At 51.1% G+C, this 21,748-nt stretch overlaps 1 protein-coding gene and 1 pseudogene across 8 annotated transcripts in view; both read left to right on the top strand.

The window, feature by feature from the left end:
• The first annotated feature begins 2,664 nt into the window (after nucleotides 1-2,664).
• LOC137222719 (ras-related C3 botulinum toxin substrate 1 pseudogene) lies at nucleotides 2,665-3,514 on the top strand (annotated as a pseudogene).
• Nucleotides 3,515-14,750: 11,236 nt separating this feature from the next.
• The window catches only part of DOT1L (DOT1 like histone lysine methyltransferase), a 57,260-nt gene continuing 50,262 nt past the window's right edge, over nucleotides 14,751-21,748 (top strand). For 3 of the 8 annotated variants that reach the window (XM_067734395.1, XM_067734391.1, XM_067734390.1), the window contains exon 1: nucleotides 14,751-15,051. In XM_067734395.1, coding sequence (XP_067590496.1) covers nucleotides 14,971-15,051 — 81 coding nt within the window. In that variant the 5' untranslated portion in view covers nucleotides 14,751-14,970. The remainder of the gene's footprint in view (nucleotides 15,052-21,748) is intronic. The other 5 variants (XR_010942565.1, XM_067734396.1, XM_067734397.1 and 2 more) reach the window with 3 other exon arrangements.

Raw genomic sequence — 21,748 nt, 5'->3', positions numbered from 1 at the left:
AGTGGGCTCTTGCCTAAGACTCAGCAGTGAATTGTCCGAGGAGACACGTGTGCTGACAAAGCAAGAGACTTTATTGGGAAGGGGCGCCCAGGCAGAGAACAGCAGGGTAAAGGAGGCCAGGAGAACTGCTCTGCTACAGGGCTCACAGTCTCGGGTTTTATGATAATGGGGTTAATTTCCGGGTTATCTCTGGCCAATCATTCTCTTTTTAAAAAAATATTTATTTATTTATTTTGACTGCTAGGGGTCTTAGTTGCAGCGTGCAGGATCTTTAGTTTTGGCGTGCGGGATCTAGTTCCCTGAATAGGGGTCAAACCCGGGCCCCCTGCATTGGGAGCAGAGAGTCTTAACCACCGGTCCAGCCGGGAAGTCCCTCTGGGCAATCATTATGACTCAGGGTCCTTCCTGGTGGCGCGTGCATCACTCAGAGGAGATGGATTCCAGCGGGAAGGATTCTGGGAGTTGGTAGGACACGGACTGGTGTCTCCTCTCTCCTTTAGATCTTTCCCAAGTTCTTCCAGTTGGTGGTAGCCTGTTAGTTCCACGTCCCTACCAGGACCTCCTGTTGTAAGATAACTCATGCAAGTGGTTACTATCATGTCTGGCCGGGACGGGCGGTTTTGGTCCATGGTTCCCTTAACGCCTCCAGAGACTATATTTATTTGTTTGTTTGTTTGTTTTGGCTGCACCAGATGGTATGGGCGATCTCAGCTCCCCGACCAGGGATCGAAACCGCGCCCGCTTGCAGTGGAAGTGCGGAGTCTTAACCGCTGGGCTGCCAGGGAAGTCCACCTCCGGAGACTTTAAAGTAGGCCTGGAAGAGCTGGCAGCTCCATCATTTCGCTTCAGAGGGACATTTGGCAGTTCGGCAACTGACCCCAAGGGGAGGGTGCTCTGATGCATGACGTCAGGGGCTGGCAAACTTCCTGTAAAGGACCAGGGAGTAAATGTTGTTGGCTTTGCAGACCAGGTGGTCTCTGTCCGATGGTGCAACTGTGCTGTTGCAGCAGAAAAGCAGTCACAGACAGTGTGTAAACAAACGGGTGTTCTGATAAAACTTTATTTACAAAAACCAGAGGTGGTCAGGATGAAGACGCTCTCTTTAATCAATCCTCCTTAGGGGAGAAAGCAGGGGCCCTTAAAGCCTCTCCAAATGGCCTCAAGAGGTCTGGAAACTTCCATCCTTGTCGTCTTCCAGGAACGTCAGGATATACTGCACTGAAGTCTGGTTTGCCTCCTGGAGAACCAAGATCAGAGATGAGCCAGCCCAGCCGAAGCCCTCTAGAGCAACCCGCCTGCCGCCCACCGGCTAAATGAGCACATATATGTGAGTGACCCCTGGCAAGACCAGCAGGGGAACTGCTCAGCTAGGCCCAGTCCAAATTGCTGATCTACGCACTAATTATTAGAGAAATGCAAATCAAAACGACAATGAGATACCACCTCATACCGGTCAGAATGGCCATCATCAAAAAGTCTACAAACAATATGGGGCTTCCCTGGTGGTCCAGTGGAAGCACCCTTCTATCACAGAGGGTGTGGGTTCAATCCCTGGTCCACACGCCTTGTGGCCAAAAAATCAAAATATAAAACAGAAGCAACATTGTAACGAATTCAATAAAGACTTTAAAAATAAATAAATTTTAAAACTCTACAAACAGTAAATGCTGGAGAGGGTGTGGAGAAAAGGGAACCCTCTCGCACTGTTGGTGGGAATGTAAATTGATACAGACACTAGGGAGAACAGTATGGAGGTTCCTTCAAAAACTAAGAATAGATGGGCTTCCCTGGTGGCGCAGTGGTTGAGAGTCCGCCTGCTGATGCAAGGGACACGGGTTCGTGCCCCGGTCCGGGAAGATCCCACATGCCGCGGAGCGGCTGCGCCCGTGAGCCATGGCCGCTGAGCCTGCGCGTCCGGAACCTGTGCTCCGCAACGGGAGAGGCCACAATGGTGAGAGGCCCGCGTACTGCAAAAATAAAATAAATAAATAAAACTAAGAATAGAACTACCATGTGACCCAGCAATCCCACTACTGGGCATATACCCTGAGAAAACGATAATTCAAAAAGAGTCATGTACCACAATGTTCATTGCAGCACTATTTACAATAGCCAGGAGATGGAAGCAACCTAAGTGTCCATCGACAGAGGAATGGATAAAGAAGACGTGGCTCATATATACAATGGAATATTACTCAGCCATAAAGAGAAACGAAATTGAGTTATTTGTAGTGAGGTGGATGGACCTAGAGTCGGTCATGCAGAGTGAAGTAAGTCAGAAAGAGAAAAACAAATGCCATGTGCTAACGCATATATATGGACTCTAAAAAAAACCATGGTACTGGCTATTGTAAAAAAATGTCCTAATAATTAGTGTGTAAATCAGCAATTTGGACTGGGCCTAGCTGAGCAGTTCCCCTGCTGGTCTTGCCAGGGGTCACTCATATATATGTGCTTATTTAGCCGGTGGGCGGCAGGCTGGTTGCTCTAGAGGGCTTCAGCTGGGCTGGCTCATCTCTGATCTTGGTCCTCCAGCAGGCAAACCAGACTTCAGTGCAGTATATCCTGACGTTCCTGTAAGAGGACAAGGATGGCTGTTTCTCTGCAGTTTCCCCCAGCTTTGGGTGGTGGCTACTGCTGGGCTCCGGCTTCCCATCGGCGGAGGGCAAGGCGGCGTGGACAGCGGCCCCGGCACCCCGCGCCCCGCCGCCCGCAGCCGCGCGCCCGCCCGCCCGCCGCGCCCCGAGCTCTCCGCTCTTCGCCTCAGTGCCCGGCCGCCGCCACCGCAGCCCAGAGAGCGGCCCAGATGCAGGCCATCAAGTGTGTGGTGGTGGGAGACGGAGCTGTAGGTAAAACTTGCCTCCTGATCAGTTATACGACCAATGCCTTTCCTGGAGAGTATATCCCCACTGTCTTTGACAACTATTCTGCCAATGTTATGGTGGATGGAAAACCGGTGAATCTGGGCTTGTGGGATACAGCTGGACAAGATTATGACCGATTACGTCCCCTATCCTATGAGCAAACGGATGTATTCTTGATTTGCTTTTCTCTTGTGAGTCCTGCATCATTTGAAAATGTTCGTGCAGAGTGGTACCCTGAAGTGCGACACCACTGTCCCAACACTCCTATCATCCTGGTGGGGACGAAACTTGATCTGAGGGATGATAAAGACACGATTGAGAAACTGAAGGAGAAGAAGCTGACACCTAACCGCAGGGCTTGGCCATGGCCAAGGAGATCGGTGCCGTCAAATACCTGGAGTGCTCGGCGCTCGCGCAGCGAGGTCTTAAGACGGTGTTTGATGAAGCTATCCGGGCGGTTCTCTGCCCGCCCCCCGTCAAGAAGAGGAAGAGAAAATGCCTGCTGTTGTGAATGTCCGGGCCCCTCCCGCCTGTCCCCGTCCCCCAAGACCCTTTGTACGCTTTGCTCAAACGGTGGAGCCTTCGCACTCAATGCCAAGTTTTTGTTACAGATTAGTTTTTCCATAAAACCGTTTTGAACCAATCAGTAATTTCTAGGTTTTGTTTGTTTAAAGTGTAAGAGTTCAAACTTTCACATCCTATTAAAGTTTAGCCCTAAGATGACGAGCTTCCTTAAAGCCTTATTTCTCAAAGCCCCTATTCTTGCTCAGATTAAGGGTTGCCAAAATATCTTGTGAACTAAGTTGCATTGTTGGGCTAAGAACACTAAGCACTAAACTGTTCAAAGACCTTTGTCTGGAAGAGACTAGCTTCTGAGGCAGGAGATGCAGACACTCGCTAATGAGTTTCAGACGTGAAGAGCAGTACAGCCTCCTTCCTGAAACGTTGCCATTTAACGCATCCTGATTTACCAGCCCACGTTCACTACCTAACACTGTACTGTACGTCATAATGAACGAGTGTAACAGCTCAGCTCTTTGGATCCATCTTTTTGATTTTGTAGTGAGATTTTTAAAACAAATTAGTGTATTAGCTTTGGTGAGATTTTGAACAGAGTTTTTACTCCCGTGTTCCCTCCGATGAAGCATTCTGCTCTGGCCGCGGGTGCACTGGGTGGAGTGTGTGGAACACTTGTGATCCGAGGATGAAGACAGTATTTTAACAAAATATGGAGATTAATTTACACTACATTGTATACGTAATAATTAAACTATTAAAAGTGTCACGGGTAAACGTTTTAAAAGGTTAATTTCTGTCAAATGCAGTAGATGATGAAGAAAGGCCGGTATTATCAGTGTTTTCTTAAGCATTTCCTTTTCCTTAAATGTGCCCATCCCTCCTGAAATTGGGCATTTAATCCATCTTTGACCTCATCATTCTCATAGTTGCTAACTTAATAAGTGCTTTTCTTATAGAACCCCTTCTTAATGAGCAATATGCCTCCTTGTATTATAAAATCGTTCTGAATATGCATTAGAAAATTTTTTTTGTAGATTAGTAAAAGTGCATTCCTGTTTTCATGTTACCTTATCCAAAGCTATAAGTGCTTTCCTTGGTTTTCTAGTAACTAGGTGTAAAAATCCTATGTTGCAGCTTTACAGTTTTTAAAATACTTAGATATTCTTTTTTTTTTTTTTTGCAGTATGCGGGCCTCTCACTGTTGTGGCCTCTCCCGTTGCGGAGCACAGGCTCCGGACACGCAGGCTCAGCGTTCATGGCTCACGGGCCCAGCCGCTCCGCGGCATGTGGGATCTTCCCGGACTGGGGCACGAACCCATGTCCCCTGCATCGGCAGGCGGACTCTCAACCACTGCGCCACCAGGGAAGCCCATATTTAGATATTCTTAAACTGTAAACCCTGCCAGATCACCGACACTGCACCTGGACTAATAACACTGACCGCCTCTTGCCTCACAGCGTGCACACGCTTCCTGTCCTTGCCTTAACGATGTTCCTTGGGGTCTGTGAGGTTCTGTCAACCCCGTGCTCGTACTAACGAAGTTCTGTACAACTTACCCGCTGGCAAGAATACGAGCTTGGACCTTTCAACCACTAGAACAAAATTTTTTAAATTGACAGTTGCAGAATTGTGGAGTGTTTTTACATTGATCTTTTGTTAATACGATTAGCAGTATGTTTTGCATGTATGACTTAATAAATCCTTGAATCATGATTGGCAAAAAAAAAGAGGACAAGGATGGAAGTTTCCAGACTTCTTGAGGCCATTTGGAGAGGCTTTAAGGGCCCATGCTTTCTCCCCTAAGGAATATTGATTAAAGACAGGGTCTAGAGTTCTCAAAACATACACCCCTGCCCACTGACCCCAGGCTTGATGTTAAAAAAAAATTTTATTGGAGCAGAGTTGCTTTACAATGTTGTGTTAGTTTCTGCTACAGAGAACAGAAAACCATGGCAGAAAACCACAAAAAAGATGAGAAGACAACTCTCAGAATGGGAGAAAATATTTGCAAAGGAAGCAACTGACAAAGGATTAATCTCCAAAATATGCAAGCAGCTCATGCAGCTCAATATCAAAAAAACAAACAAACCAATCCAAAAATGGGCAGAAGACCTAAATAGACGTTTCTCCAAAGAAGATACACAGATGGCCAACAAACACATGAAAAGATGCTCAACATCACTGATCATTAGAGCAATGCAAATCAAGACTACAGTGAAGTATCACCTCATACTGGTTAGAATGAAAGAGAAAAACAAATATAGTATATTAATGCATATATGTGGAATCTGAAAAAATTGGTATAGACAATCTTATTTACAAAGCAGAAATAGAGACACTGATGTAGAGAACAAAAATATGGTCACCAAGGGGGAAGAGCGGGGTGGGATGAATTGGGAGATTGAGATGGACATATATACACGATTGATACTATGTATAAAATAGATAACTAATGAGAACCTACTGTAGAGCACAGGGAACTCTACTCGGTGCTCTGTGGTGACCTAAATGGGAAGGAAATCCAAAAAAGAGAGGGAGGATATATGTATGTGTATAACTGATTCACTTTGCTGTGTAGCAGAAACTAACACAACATTGTAAAGCAACTATATTCCAATAAATTTTTTTTGAAAAATTGCTGATCTACAGAGCAAGGAGCGTATTACATGGTGGATGTTCTAAGTTGTGTGCTGGTTTGTATGCAGCAGCAGGTAACTTCTCTGCATCATCAAGCCTGGGGTCTGTGGGGCAGGGGTGTATGTTGTGAGCACTCTAGCGGGAGACCCTGTAAACACACATGGCAGAGCGTGGGGATGTGCACGGTCCTCTTGTTGGGAGAGACTCGGATATCTGGGAATAGCAATCTACTCTTCCCTTCCAGGTACCGTGCGTGGTGTGTTTCTTGTGAGCCAGAAAGAGCCCATCATACGCAAGCACACTGTATATACGTGTGTGTGTGCAAACATGCGTTTCTTCTGCACACCCCTCAGCACCTTGCTTTGTTCGTAGAATGTATGGTGTCCATTTTTCTCCATGAGGACATCTGTCCAAAGTTACATCTGCTGGATGACCTTCACCTTGACATACAGATTTCTCATCCTCCTTCCCTGCTGAGACAGATGCATCCGTGCTCCCAGTCTTGCCAAGAATGAGCTCACTGACCCCAGGACAAAGGAAAGGAGGCATCGGGAAGGCATCAAGAGGACGCTGAGGGGGGTCCAGATTTCTGGGGCAGAAGCTTTGCCTGCAAAGCTGCTTATTAGGATTGTATTTGCTACCACTGTTTCTCTTTTAACTGTGATAAAATACACATAAACATAAAATGTACCATCTTAACCATTTTTAAGTGCACAGCTCACTGGTATTAAGTACATTCCCATTGTTGGGCAACCATCCCCACCATCCATCTCCAGAACTTTCCCATCTCCCCAAACTGAAACTCTGTTCCCATGAAACACTGACTCTCTGTCCCCCTCCCCCAGCCCCTGGCCCCCACCACCTACTTCCTGTCTCTGTGGATCTGACTCTCTAGGACCTCGTGTGAGTGCAATCAGATGGTATTTATCCTTTTGTGCCTGCCTTATTTCACTGAGCATCATGTCCTCAGGGTTCATCCATGTTGTAACGAGTGTCAGAATTTCCTTCCTTTGTAAGGCTAAATAATATTCCATTGTATGGGGGGACCGCATTTTGTTTGCCCACTCATCTGTTGATGGAAATTTGAGGTGTTTCTGCTTTTTGCATATTGTGAATGGTGCTGCTATGAACATGGGTGTACAAATATCTGTTGGAGTCCCTGTTTTCCATTCTTTTGGCTCTCTGCCTAGGAATAGAATTTAGTGAATCACATGGCAATTCTATGTTTAACTTTGTGAGGACCCACCAAACTGTTTTCCACAGTGGCTGCACCATTTTACACTTCCACCATCGCAGACCTAGGTTTATTTTATTCTTTTCTTTCATTTTTATTTGAGGTATGAGATACATACAAAAAGGACACAGAGGGGCTTCCCTGGTGGCACAGTGGTTGAGAGTCCGCCTGCCGACGCAGGGGACGCGGGTTCGTGCCCCGGTCTGGGAGGATCCCACATACCGCAGAGCGGCTGGGCCCGTGAGCCGTGGCCGCTGAGCCTGCGCGTCCGGAGCCTGTGATCTGCAACAGTGAGAGGCCCGCGTACCGCAAAAAAAAAAAAAAAAAAAATCAAACAAAAAAAGGACACATTACCAAGTGACCAGTTTAATAAATTTCTATCTATCTATAATCTAACTATCCATCTCTTTCTCTAAGTAACCAGCCCCCAAGAAGTCTATATGCCCATTCTCAGTCAATATCCCCCAGAGAAAACCTCTGTCTGACTTCTAATTTCATCAGTTTCTCCTGTTTTTGAACTTCATGTAAATGGAGTTCTTAAGTATGTCCTCTTTGTTGTGTGTGACAGCCTTCACCCAACCTTTGTATTTTGAGATTCATCCAGGCTGTTGTGTGTAGTGGCAGTCTCCTCCTTTGCGACGCCGGATATGAATGTACCACAGTTTATTCACCCACTGTCTTCTTTTTTTTTTTTCTTTAATACTTATTTATTTAGGCTGTGCCAGGTCTTAGCTGTGGCACGGCGGGATCTGGATCCAACCTGGGCCCCCTGCATTGGGAGCACGGAGTCTTAACCACTGGACCACCAGGGAAGTCCCTCACCCGTTGTCTTCTGAAAGGACATTTACATTATTTCCAGTTGTTGGCTACTGTGAATAGAACCACCATGGACATTCTGGTGCACGTCCTTTAGAAGGGAGTAGACATGTTCCTCTTGGGTGTGCCCTTTGGAGGGGAACTGCTGAGACCTGGAGTAGTAATGTCAGCTCTGGTGGATCATGCTGGACAGTTTTCCAAAGTGGCTGCTCCAATCTGCACTCCCACCAGGAAGATACGGGTGTTCCAGTGGCTCCCACCTGAACCAGCACTCCGCGTTGTCTGTGTCTTTAATTTTGGCCCTTTGAGGAAGAGGAATGTCCACCTGAGGGTTAAAAGACAATACTGGGGACTTCCTTGGTGGCGCAGTGGTTAAGAATCCGCCTGCCAATGCAGGGGACACGGGTTCGAGCTCTGGGCCGGGAAGATCCCACATGCCGTGGAGCACCTAAGCTCGCGCCACAACTACTGAGCCTGAGCTCTAGAGCCCGCAAGTCACAACTACCGAGCCTGCGAGCCACAACTACTGAAGGCCGCATGCCTAGAGCCCGTGCTCCGGAACAAGAGAAGCCACTGCAATGAGAAGCCCGCACACCACAACGAAGAGTAGCCCCCGCTCGCCGCAACTAGAGAAAGCCCGCGCGCAGCAACGAAGACCAAACGCAGGAAAAAAAAAAAAAAAAAGACGATACTGGCCAGGTGATCAAGGGTAAATTCGTTTGTCGTAAGTCCCACTGATGGTGTGTATCCTTGATGTGACCTGAGGAGAATGGCATTTTTATCTCTGTCTGGATCTTCCACCCCAAACCCCGGAACTCCAGACCAACCATAAGAAAAACATCAGAAAACAAACAGATAAACAAATTGAGGGACAAAATACCTGACCAGTCCTCCTCAAAACTTTCAAGGTATCAAAACCCAGGGACGTCTGAGAAATGTCACAGCCCAGAGGAGACTGGGACAGAAAAAGGACCTTAGGGGAAAACTAGGGAAATTCTAATAAAGTGTAGACTTTAGTTAATCGTAATGTATCCATCTTGGTTCCTTAGTTGGATAAACAAGTCGTACTAATGTGTTGGAAATAAGGGTACTGAGTCGGGGTCCACTGGCATTCTGTACACTCTGTACAGATCTTTGCAACATTTTTGTAACTCTAAGCTATTCTAAAATTAAGCAAGTGCTAAACAGAGATAAGTATGTTATTTCCTTGATTTGAACATACCTGAGTTTCTTTTCATGGTCACATTTTTGCTATCTGGATGTGTCTTGGAATTAGTAGCAAAGGAGAGTTGCCAGCCCCTGGGAAGATGCGGCTGGTTGGCAGGTGGCTTGCTCTGGAGCTGAAGACCATGGTAGGAAGTCTGCAGCCTCGGGCTGCACTTAGAACCATGGGAGGGGATGGGCCAGCTCAGTTAGGGATGGAACCTATAAATAAAACTCTTTTTCTTTTCCATTATGGCTAATCACAGGATATTGAATACAGTTCCCTGTGCTAGATAGTAGGACCTTGTAGTTTATCCATCCTATATTTAATAGTTTGCATCTGCTAACCCCAAACTCCCAAACCAACCCTCCCTCCCTCTTTCTCCCCCTTGGCAACCACAAGTCTGTTCTCTATGTCTGTGAGTCTGTTTTTGTTTCGTAGACAAGTTCATTTGTGTCGTATTTTAGATTTCACATATAAGTGAGATTATATGATATTTGTCTTTCTCTGTCTGACTTACTTCACTTAGTATGATAATCTCTAGGTCCATCACTTTGCTGCAAATAGCATTATTTCCTTCTTTTTATGGCTGAGTAATATTCCATTGTATATATGTACCACATCTTCTTCATCCATTCATCCATCAGTGGACATTTAGGTAGCTTCCATGTCTTGGCTATTGTAAACAGTGCTGCAATGAACATTGGGGTGCATGTATCTTTTCTTTCTTTTTTTTTTTTTTGTCACACGGCATGTGGGATCTTAGTTCCCCGACCAGAGATGGAACCCATGCCCCCTGCACTGGAAGCACGGAGTCTTAACCACTGGACCACCAGGGAAATCCCAGGGGTGCATGCATTTTTTCGAATTAGAGTTTTCTCCAGATCTATGCCCAGGAGTGGAATTGCAGGACCCTATGGCAGCTCTATCTGTTCTCTGCACGTCTCATATCAACAACCTGCATTCCAATCCTTGCTCTCAACGTCATCTTCGGGGAATCCAATCTGCGACAGGGACCTTGACAAGAAGAAATGGCTCAGGGAAAAGCTACCTGCACAGGGAAGAGATAGAGGCCATCGCCCCTGGGGTGAGGCGGGGAGGGTGGGCACAGAGATTTGTCATTTCACCCCCGATACTCATCTCAGCCTTCCTGGCTGCCCCACTCTAGGTCACCTCAGGATACAGAGGTGGCCCGGATACAGTCCCTGCCTGTGCAGGAATCTGGGGGCACCAGCTGGTCTGAATAATGTTAGTACAGAGTCTCCCCCGTGGCACTGGGGTTACTCGGGGCGGGTCATCCTCTGCTGGGGGTCCCTCCTGGGCACTGTGTGGGGTTCAGGAGCATCCCTGGCCCCACCCATTTGATTCCAGGGGCCCCTCCCTCCCAAGTGTGAAAACCACAGATTTTCCCCAGACATCACCGAAGAACTGGGTGAGGTGGGGGCAGGATGGCCCTGGGCGAGGACAGCTGTGTTGAAGCAACCAGCCTGTTCCAGGGCAAGGTCCGCCCCAATCCTGTCAGCGCCTGCATTTAGAACTGCCCCTTCCCTCTCCCACCTCCCCTGCCCTTCAGTGGTCTCCGAGACATCATCCCCATGTGACAAATCACACCTTCTCAGTTTACTGTCCCCAGCACCTAGAAGAGTGTCTGCTATGTAGTAGATGCTTCCTAAATACTTGCTGAATAAAGGAGTTGAATAAAGGGATGAGTGGATGAATAAATGAAGGTTACCATGGAAGGAGGGGGGAGATTCCCTTTCTGGCTCTCGGGCGTTGGGATCTCAAGTGAAAGATCCGTCCTAAATCGGCTGACCAGCCTTCTGGGGTTCCCCGGAAATGAGGGTTTCCCCAGAGTTCCAGTGCTCAAACCTGAGCGGTCCTGGGCAAACTGGGGGCGGGTGTTGGTCACCCTGTGTAAACACAGTAACAATTCCAACTGCAATAGCAATGGCCGAGGACCTCTACGGTCTTATTGACCAGGCCCAGTTCTTTACCTGGCGGGGAAGGGTGGGCCGGGATTGGAATTCTGGTGATCCAGGGTGGATGAGGGCACACCCCGGGCTTGTGTAGGGGAGTCCAGGAAGGTTCTGGAGGAAGTGACAGTGACACAGGAGGGAGGGAGGAGTCTAAGGAAGAACGTCCCACAGCACAATTTGTGCCAATGGCCCTGGGGCCAAGGTCACACCTGACCACGGCTTGCTTTTTTTTTTTAATTTACTTTTTTCCCACATGGATATGCAATTGTCCTAATGCCATTTATTGAAAACTCCTTAATTTCCCCACTTTCTGTCATATCAAGTTCTCATCTATCTGTTTCTGGACCTTTATTCTCTACCATAGAGCTATACGTCCCATCCTTGCACCACTAGGGCTGTTTCATCACTATAACTTTATTTTTTATTCATTTATTTCTTTGGCCGTGCCAGGCAGCATGTGGGATCTTATTTCCCTGACCAGGGATCGAACCCTCACCCCTTGCAGTGGAAGCTCGGAGTCTTAATCACTGGACCTCCAGGGAAGTCCCCAGGGCTTGCTTTCACATCCATCGAACGGTGGGGGTGGGCATGGGGAGAAGCGAGCCATCCTATGTAGAAATGCAGGGTGGAGGGCAGGACAGCTGGAGCGGGAGGGGAAGAGGCGGAGGAGGGAGGGAGGGATGGCGGGCGGGCGAGAGACAGAGAGTTTCCGGAGACAATAGCTCTGGCGTGTCCTAGGGCATGAAAGCTGAAAATAGCTCCTAGTGCTGGGAGCCTTGGAGCCGGAGCCTGGGAGCCAGGGTGACTGGCTCTCCTCCCTGGTGTGTGTGTGTGTGTGTGTGTGTGTGTGTGTGTGTGTGTGTGTGTGTGTGGGTGCTCTGGACTTCTCAGGCTGGGAATGGGGTGCACGGAGCAGGGACGGAGCAGGGACCCTTCTCTCTGGGACCTCGTGGGCCATCCTCAGCTCAGAAAGCTGAGCCACTCCTGGCCCTACGAGTGGGGGGCTTATCCTCCCTGTCCCCTGGATCACACCCCCTCACACACAACTTCCCCGTGTGTGCTCCCAGCAACCAAGAGAATCTGTTTTTAAAAGATTTGGGGGAGGGGGGTGAACATACAAACAAGAGCAGAATGGATACTTTTTCAGAATGGGAATGGATCTGTGTAAGCCCATCCCCAGGGTAACCAGAGTCCTGACCTCTAACACCCTTGACGAGTCAGCCTTGGTCTGGGCTTGCAGACCCACGGAAGCTTCCTCATCCCCTTCTTCAGACCCGGTCTCTCCCTCGGCGTCTTCGTGAGAGGCACCCGGGGAAGTGGGACTGCTAGGCTGTACTGCTGCTAGAACTCCACCTGGGCTCCACCGGGCTCCAGCCCCCCGCCCTGTGCACCTCTCTGACCCTGAGGCACCTCAACTGGTAGGAGCGGCATCACCTTCCCTCCCGGGACTTGTGACACTTAAGGGAGACACAGAAAGGACAAGCGTTTGGCTCCCTGGCTGGCAAAGAGCAGGTGCTCAATTGTCATAAGTGTCCGTATCAGTGAGGGTTCTCCAGACAAACAGAATCCATAGGGTGTGTGTGTATATACACACACACGTACATATGTACACGCATACAAAAATATACAGCTGTGTATATATGCAGTACGCATACAGACATATACACATATAGTATATACAATACACACATACATATATACACGCATATAAAATGCATAGTTTGTATATATACAGTATGTATACACACATATACACATAATACATACAATACACACATACATATACACTATACATACACACATATAATAAAATGCATAGTTGTATATATACAGTACGTACACATACGTATAACATATACAATATACACACCTAGGTGTATATATATCATATATATATACATACATACAAAGATATATTAGGTGTGTATATATACAGTATACATACATATACTATACATACACATATAATAAATGCAATACATGCACATACATACATATAGACACACATATACACCTACATATAAAAGCATATAGCATAAAAATATATATGTGCTGTATATATAAATACACAGTATATATACATACATATATCATATGTATAAAATATATACACATACATATATACAATGTATATACACACATACACACCTATACGTAAATATGCGCATGTATATACATATAAATACATACGCAAGTGGGTATATATACAGTATATACATATATACATATAATGCCTATACAACATATACACATACAGGTATACAACATATATACACACCTATACACTGTATACATACATACATACAGTGTACATATACTGTATATATACACACCCAAATATAAATATATGGGTGTGTATATATACAGCATGTTCACATGTATAATACATATACTATATATACACATACATACATATATACAATATATACACACAAATATATAGGTTTCTATGTATACTATATATAGTACTTACACATATACTACATACGCACGCACATATAAACATATGTGTATATACATATAAACGTGTATGTACATACCTTATATTCAATATATATGCATGCATACACACATATATATAATATGTATACACACATATACAAATTAATAGGCTTGTATATATTCAGTATTTTTACATATATAGTTTTGTTTTAAGGAGTTGACTCATGTGACCGTGAGGCAGGCAAGTCAGGGCAGGACTCTGGGCTGGAGACACAGGGAAGAGCTGATGTCTGAAGGCCATTGGAGGAACAGTTCCCTCTTTCTACGGAAGCTCATTCTTCTCTCGTCCTTCAACTGATTGACGAGGCCCACCCACGCCGTGGCATTGACAATCTCCTTTACGCAAAGTGGACCGATTTCAGGTCCTTCCAGGTCAGGATACCTTCCTGACCATATCTGGGATGTTTGTGGTTGCCGGGGCCCCGCGCAGTGCGCACATGAAATTAACCATCCCCGTAGCGTTGATGACACTTTACTTTCTCCCCCGAGCATTGTCACTACTATTCCAATTAAAATGGGAGCGCCAAGAGGGCAGGGCATTTCCTTTTTTGCCAGTACTGAGCGTCCAGGGTCTGGTGCCTAGCATAGGCTAAATAAACGGCATTCTTGGGAACAGAAGCAGGGATTCCGGCTGTCACATTTAATGAGGAATTACAGTCATTAATGACGGGGGGGGGGGGGGTGGGTGGTCACGGTACGCCAAGAGGTGGACTCGAACCCGCCACCGCAGGCCCCGAGGGGTCTCCCCGGGTCCCCACGTCGGGCCGGTGGGGTAGGCCGGGGGCAGCCGAGGACGTGCGTGCGTGCGTTCGTGCGTGCGTGAGAGCGGGCGAGCCCACGGGGCGGGGCTGAGGGGGGGCGCGCGCGGAGCGGCGGGCGGGGCAGCGGGAGCGCGCCGCCTCTTCGCGCCGGGCCCCCCCGCGCGCGCGCCGCGAGTGGTTCAGCCCGGCCCCCGGCTCATTGTGCTCGCCTCACGCCGGCCCAAGATGGCGGCGGCGCTGGAGGCTCTGGGCCTGTGACCACAAAGAGGGAGCCGGGGGCCGGACGGGAGCGCGGCGGCGGCGGCTGAGGCCCAGGCCAGGCCCCCTCCCCTCAGCCTCCCGCCCGCCCGCCCGCCCTCCTCCGCCCGCCCGCCTGCCTGCCCCGCCCCCGCCGGCGGCGCCCCGCCCCTCCCCCAACCGCCCGACTAGCATGGTGCGGCGGCCGCGCGCGCAGACATGGGGGAGAAGCTGGAGCTGAGGCTCAAGTCGCCCGTGGGGGCTGAGCCCGCCGTCTACCCGTGGCCGCTGCCGGTCTACGTGAGTGCCGCCCGTCCCCTCCCCCCGGACCCCCGCCCCTCTTCCCCCACGGCGAGCGCTGGGCCCACCGAGAAACGGAGCGACTCGAGTCCCCAGACCCTCTTTGGACCCTCCTTCCCGCCCCGCCGTGGTTCTCCGCGGCCGTTTCCAGCCTCCGCGCGCAGGGTGGGCAGAGGGGAGCCGGGGCCGGCCGGGGGCGCAGACTTGGCCGCGGAGACCCCGCGCTTCCGAGGGGCGCCCGAGCCGGGCTGCCGTTGGCTCTGCCGGGCTGGGGTCCCCGGTACCCCCGGGCCTGGACTGCCGGCGGGCTTGCCTGTCCGTACTTTATGATCTGACATGTAGGGTTTCTTCTTCCTGGTAGTTAATTCTTGGCGCTGTCAACGTGCTTAGCTTTTTTATTTTTGAGGACACCCTTTTCTCCCTCTTTCCAGTTTTTTGTGTTTTTGTTTTGTTTTAGTTAGGCATTTTGTCCCTCTGATCTTGAGTGGCAGGACTGGCTGGACCTTTGGAAAGGAGGCATTCTGTTGCCTGATCTTGAGTGGGTGGGCTGGCAGGACCCTTGGAACGGAGGCGTTCTGTGCCCTGATCATGAGTGGGTGGGCTGGCAGGACCCTTGGAGAGGAGGCGTTCTGTCACCTAATTTGAGTGGGAGGGCTGGCAGGACCCTTGGAGAGGAGGAGTTCTGTCACCTAATTTGAGTGGGTGGACTGGCCGGACCCTTGGAGAGGAGGCATTCTGTCCCCTGATTTTGAGTGGCCTTTGGAAAATGACAGGGCAAACGGAAATTTACACAGGCGTCCCGGTGGTTCCAGAAATGTAGGGTGCCCAGCCGGGTGGGCGCCCGGCCTCTCGTCCCCGGTGGCGGCGTGGTGCGCGTGTTCGTGTCCCAGGGTCCACGCTTGGGCCCTGCAGCCCGCCTTCGGGAGGGAAAGCGCAGCGGGCGCCGTGGGCCGGCGCCTTTGGGGCGCTCTTTCGCGCGCTCGGCTTGCGGGGGACCGGCCTCCAGGGACCCGGCGGGGAAGCCCGCGCGCCCCGCCCCTCGCGCGGGCTCCGTGTGTGTCAGTTTGTGGAAACTGTGTCGCGGCCGGGGGCGGGGTCGGGACGCTGGGACCGCCCGGGAGCCGATGTTGGCTCCGGGCCGCGGTTCTCCCCGGTTCTCCGAGGTCCGAGGGTTTCCAGCCCGCCACTGCGCACGGGCGCTTTCTATTTTTGCTCTTCCTGCGCCCGGAGGCGCGGCTGAGCCCGGGCTCTGGCTTTTCCGGTTGGGTAGCTCCGGGTGGCCCGGTGGGCGGCCTGAGCAGTGGGCAGGGCGGGGAGACATCCCAGGGCACGGAAACTGAAAGTGGGGAGAACCTTCAGAACTCCAGCTGATCCACTTGCCTCACCTCCCCCGCCCCTCTTTACTGCACTTGTCATGTACCGGTTGGCTGGCCGGCGCATTTTTCAAAATGTAATAATTCGTTTATCCTTAGTAGCCGTGAAGCATAGTTCACTTGTAGTGCACAGTTCTAGGAGTTTTGACAGATGATCGCCGTCAGGCGGCAGAGCAATCCCGTCATCCCATTTGCTGCCCTTTGGCGCCAGCGCGCCTTTAGCCTCTTGGCCACTAATCTCCTCTCTGTCCCTAAGGTTTTGGCTTTTCCAGAAAGTCAGATAAACGGAACAACAGTATGTAGCTTTTTGATTCTGGCTGCTTTGGCTCAGCAAAACCTATCAGAGATTCATCCCTGTTTTTTTTTTTTTAATATTTATTTATTTAGTTATTTACTTGGCTGTGGTGGGTCTTAGTTGCGGCACATGGGATCTTCATTGCCGCGTGCAGGATCTTTTAGTTGCGGCGTGCGGGATCTAGTTCCCTGAGCAGGGATGGACCCCAGGCCCCCTGCATTGGGAGCGCGGAGTCTTAGCCACTGGACCACCAGGGAAGTCCGTCATCCCTGTTGTTGCGGGTATGAGAAGTCACCCCTTTTTCTTCCTGTGTTGTATTCCATTTTCCGTTTGTCCATTCGCCTGCGGGTGGCAGGACTTGTGGGATATTTCCAGTTTTGAGGGGATCAGGAATAAAGCTGCTGTAAACATCCCAGGGCAGGTTTCCATGTGAACTTGGGTTTTTACGTCACTTGAGAAAATACTCAGGAGTGGGACTGGGGACTGTGCTAAGTGTATGTTTAACAACCCTTCTGCCTCTTAGAAATTGGTATTTTTGAGTATTGGAAGAATTTAGAAATCCACTGTGACCCAGCACCCAGGCACTTGAAACAAAGATGAAAGTTCATCTGGAGATGGTCACGTTGTCCCCATCTCTGTCTTTTATTCGAGGCAGAGCAAGGCCACAGATTTGTAACCCTTGTAAGAAAGGCCTCATGTGTCCAGGCCCTGGCAGGACCTGGCTTTCTAGCGGTGGGCGGTTCTGAAGTGGAGAGCGTCTTTCCCTTGCTGGCCGGACCTCGGTTGGCAGGGTGCGGGGTGTGCTGCCTGCCTGGCCGGGCGCTCCTCCTGCTGGTCAGTAGCCGTTCCTGGTGTGTCTGTCCCACTACCAGGCAAGCAGTCAGGGGCCCTAGTGAAGGGCTCAGCGAGCTGCAGCCTTCCTAAAGCTTTGCGGGTAACGTCTGCTACCCTCCCATTTCCCCGCTGAGGAATTTTGCTTTCTCATGGGAAGTGAGGGGGCGGTACTTTATAAGAGTTCGTATTTTGTGATGACTCGATGCTGAGTACATTAAGAAAATGGGCTCCTTCTAGAAGCTTAACTTTTCAGAAGGTCAGATTACTCATGTGACCGCACGTTTGAAATGACTGAGCTTGTTTGTTCATTGATTCATTCATTCTGCAAGCACCTCCTGGATATTTACACTCAGTGTTCCAGGGGGCGCGGAGGACAGTAGACAGTATTCTTATTCTCAAGAAACTTATGAACGAAGGACGGTAGGTGATCTATAAACACAGAAGGTCACCTGAGGTGTAGTGCCCCATATATGGGACCAGCTGAGGTCCCAGAGGGTGGGGCTGCCAGGTTTGCCCTGGGGGAGGTGTGGGTGGCTTCTCTGAGGAGGGGGCACCTGCAGGAGGAAGTGCAAACAGCCACAGCCGTCCGCACGCGGAAGTGTCCAGCCTCCAAAATGGGCTTTTGCGCAATTGACAAGTGGGAGGGCGGGGTGCAGGGGGTGCAGGGCGAGTTTTGTTCCTTCTGTGACTGAGAGTTCCCAGATATCCACTTGTAGCTCACGGCAGCATTTCTAAAGCAGCATGGCCCTTCTTTTGGTGGGAAAACCGGGTCTCAGCTCAGGAGGGAGCAGGTGGTATCTTCGGCTGCCTGATGGCAGGGCAGGAGCCTGCGAGGGTGTGCAGTGGTCCTTCCCCTCCGTGACTCACTGAGGCTGTGGGCGTGGAGCGGCCCCAGCGTGACTGTCCCCGCCTGCTTCTGGCTTCCTCCTCAGAGCCCACAAGTCTCTGATGAATGCCCGCTGAGCAGTCATGCCCTTCACTCGACTGTGAGTAGTAGCTGAAGTGGGTGGCCGAGTGAGCCATCCCTCCCTGTGACTCAGAAAATATTTTCTGATCTGACCTCTGCTGGTATGAGTCCTGCCTGATCTGAGCTCAGGTGGAAGGCAGGTTAACCCTTTAACGACTTTCTGTGGGTGAAGTAGCCTCTTTAAAGAGGAAGGGATCACCTGAAAAGCCTGATATTCCATACGTGCGTGACTGTTAGCTTTTGAACTTTTGTACCTTAATGTCCAAATGCTGCCTGTGTACTCTGTTCCTGGTGGGAGGAGCCAGAGGTGGCCGGCCCTTTGGATATTCACTAGGCAGGAGGTGGCGGGAACTGCAGGGGACCTGCCCCCAGTCTACCTCTAGGAACTGCATCCTTTTTTCCTTAATTAAACTTTTTTATTTTGAGATTATTGTAGATTCTTGCACAGCCGTCAGAAATAAGACGGAGACATCCCACGTTCTCTTTACTCAGTTTCTCCTGATGGTGGCATCTTACAAAGCTACGCACCGATGTAATGATTTTGTTGGCATTGGTACAATCAAGATACAGAGTGTTTGGTGTCCCTTTTGAATTCGGTGACCTGTAGGGTGCGACTGGCTGTGTCTGCGCGTCCCTGGGTCCCGGCCCGGCGCTCGTCTCCCAGGAAACCCCTCTCCTGCCTCTTTCTTTCTGCCGTGTCCTCCTCTCGTGGTCCTGGCGCTCTGCCCCAGTGCGTGCGCCTTCTCTCCCTGGCTGTGGGATGACAGTCCTGTTTCCTTCCTCCCACTCAGGGCGCTGCCTGGAGGCCTCTTTGGCATCTTCTCTGTCCCTTCAAGCTGTCCCTGCCGTTCCCACCAGCCGGGTCTCCTGCCGCGCCCATGGCGTTGAGCGGTCCCAAGGGTGTTCACAGAGGACGTGCCGGGTGTCTGTCTGCCGTGCTCCGCAGCTCACACGTGGCTCTGTAGTGCCTCCCTCACTGCCTGCCTTTGTCGTTCCTTCCCAGACTCTCTCTCCCCACCCATGGGCGCTGTCGCGGTGCCTGGCCCGGGGCTCTGTTCCTTGGCGCCCCTGTGTCGGACCGGGCCCTCTTCCTGTCCAGGGCGCCTGGCAGGGCTGCCGAGTCACAGGTTCCCGTGAGCTGCAGTTGGGAGGTCGGAGGCTGTGTGCTTCACTGAGTATTGACCTTGGATGACGATGTCTCCTCATCTCTGAGGGGCTTCCGTTTAAATCCCCTCAGTTAGTCATGGGGTGCGCGGCCAATGCCAGGAAAGCGCGTTAGACTCACACCAGGTGCACGGGCAGCCGGTGTGTGAGAGAGGTTACCTCTGAGAATGCTTCTCCCTTAAAAACCTGATGCGTCTTTTCCCGGGTGGGGAAGGGGTTTTGCAGGCTGTGTGCTGGGGCCAGGGGGCCGCCACGGGGTGGTGCCCACAGGGATGGCGGGAGTCGTGAGGCTTGGGGCGGGGAGCTCTCGGGAAGGATTTGCACGTCGCATGGTGGTGGTGGCTCACATTTCCCGTGGTCTGCAGGTGGCTCCCTGGCGTCTGCTCTGTGCTCACCCTGCAGGCTGAGTGAGGCTCCCACCGGGGAGCAGGTGCTGGGGCCACAGGACACGCTGGGCCCACACCTGGTCTGGGACAGACACCAGGTGAAGGGGCGGGACAAGGGGAAGAGGAGCCGTGCTGGGTCTTGTGGGTTTTGTGTCTTTTTAAATAACAGCTTTGTCAAGATAGCATTCACACACCACCCATGTGAAGTGTACAATTTAGTGGCTTCTACTATATTCACAGAGCGGTGCAACCATCACTTCTAATTCCAGAACGTTCCATCAGCGCAAAGGGCCCGCAGTCCCCTGCCCCAGCCCCTGACACTAGGAACCCATTCTCTGTGTCTGTGGATCTGCCTGTTCTGGACGGCTCCCATCAGTGGAATCACACACTGTGTGTCCTTCTGTGTCTGGCTTCTCTCAACTGAGCATCGTGTTCTCAGGGTCCGTCCACGTTGTTGTGTCAGGGCTTCACCCCTTTGCGTGGCTGAGTGATGCTCCCGTGTGTGTGGACCAGGTTGTGGGGTCTCGAAGCCCCTGGAGAGGCGTTCGTTTGGCTTGGTCCTGGGGTGGGGCGATGACAGTTGCACTGATACGGTGCTAACAGGACCGCTTGCTGGAGTGGGAGACAGTGGAAGGCTGGGGGTGCAGCTCGCCTTGGCCTTTGAGACCGCGGGGTGGAGGCCATGCTGCTGCTTGTCGCTTGGGGAGCTCCAGGTGAGTCCTTCTCCAGCTGTGCCCCCTCGGTCCCTGGGCTTTCCCTCCCTTCCCGTCATGGCCTCGGCCTCAGGCCGGACTGCTCTGTGGCAGTAAAGCATTTTCTTTGGTGAGGGCAAGAAAAGTTCTGGTGGTGAACTTTTGGTTGTTGTGTTCCCCCGTCCCACCGGAGTCACTGCACGACGGCCCCTCCATGCGGACCCCCGGCATCAGGCGCTAAGCACTTGCAGGCGCTCCTTGTGTGGGTGGGTGACCTGGGCTGTTACAGGTGGGCTAGTTTGGATTGAAGCAACTGAAATGGTCTTGTCACCCCTGGAGCCACCGTGGCACCCCGTCCTCCTATGGACACACCCATGCCCGTCCTGCAGAAGGACGGCTGCCCGGACAGCAGGGCGTCCCAGCCGGTCCTGGCTCTGCGCAGACTAGCTTCCGTGAGCTGCGGACCCAGGCGTGGAGCTCAGGGTCAGGTCTGGAAACGCTCCCGCAGGTGTGGCGGTAGGTGAGGGGGCACAGGAGCCACGCACGTGCCCTACTGGGAGCCACGTGACGAGTCAAAAGGGGGAGGCGAGGTACGTTTTCATAGCGTTGTACATAACCGAGTATAGCCCAAATACTACGTTTTCAACGTGTCGTTTAAAAAATTAGTAAAGGGCAGTTTTACTTCGTGTGTGTGTGCTTGCGCGTGCTGTCTTAGAAATCTGCGTGCATCTTGTGCTCACAGCACACGTCACTGGAGTGGGCCAGCGCGCACCATTGCCCCTTGTCCAGGTGGCCAGGGGCTGCTGTGGGCACAGTGAGGCTCTAGACCCCTCTCCCTTGTGAGGGCTCCTTCCTTGGACCCTGGTCATCGGGACCCCAGTGTGCACAGCGGGTCCCACCCGCCCGGGTCAGGGCCACGGGCCCACCGTGTCCTGCACCGTGTCCGTGGCCCGGGAGCCACGAGCCTGCTCCCTCTTCTCTCTTCC

Source organism: Pseudorca crassidens, chromosome 3, assembly GCF_039906515.1.
Source record: "Pseudorca crassidens isolate mPseCra1 chromosome 3, mPseCra1.hap1, whole genome shotgun sequence".
In the NCBI taxonomy this organism is placed as follows: Eukaryota; Metazoa; Chordata; class Mammalia; order Artiodactyla; family Delphinidae; genus Pseudorca; species Pseudorca crassidens.
This window is presented reverse-complemented; position numbering and strand designations above follow the sequence as displayed.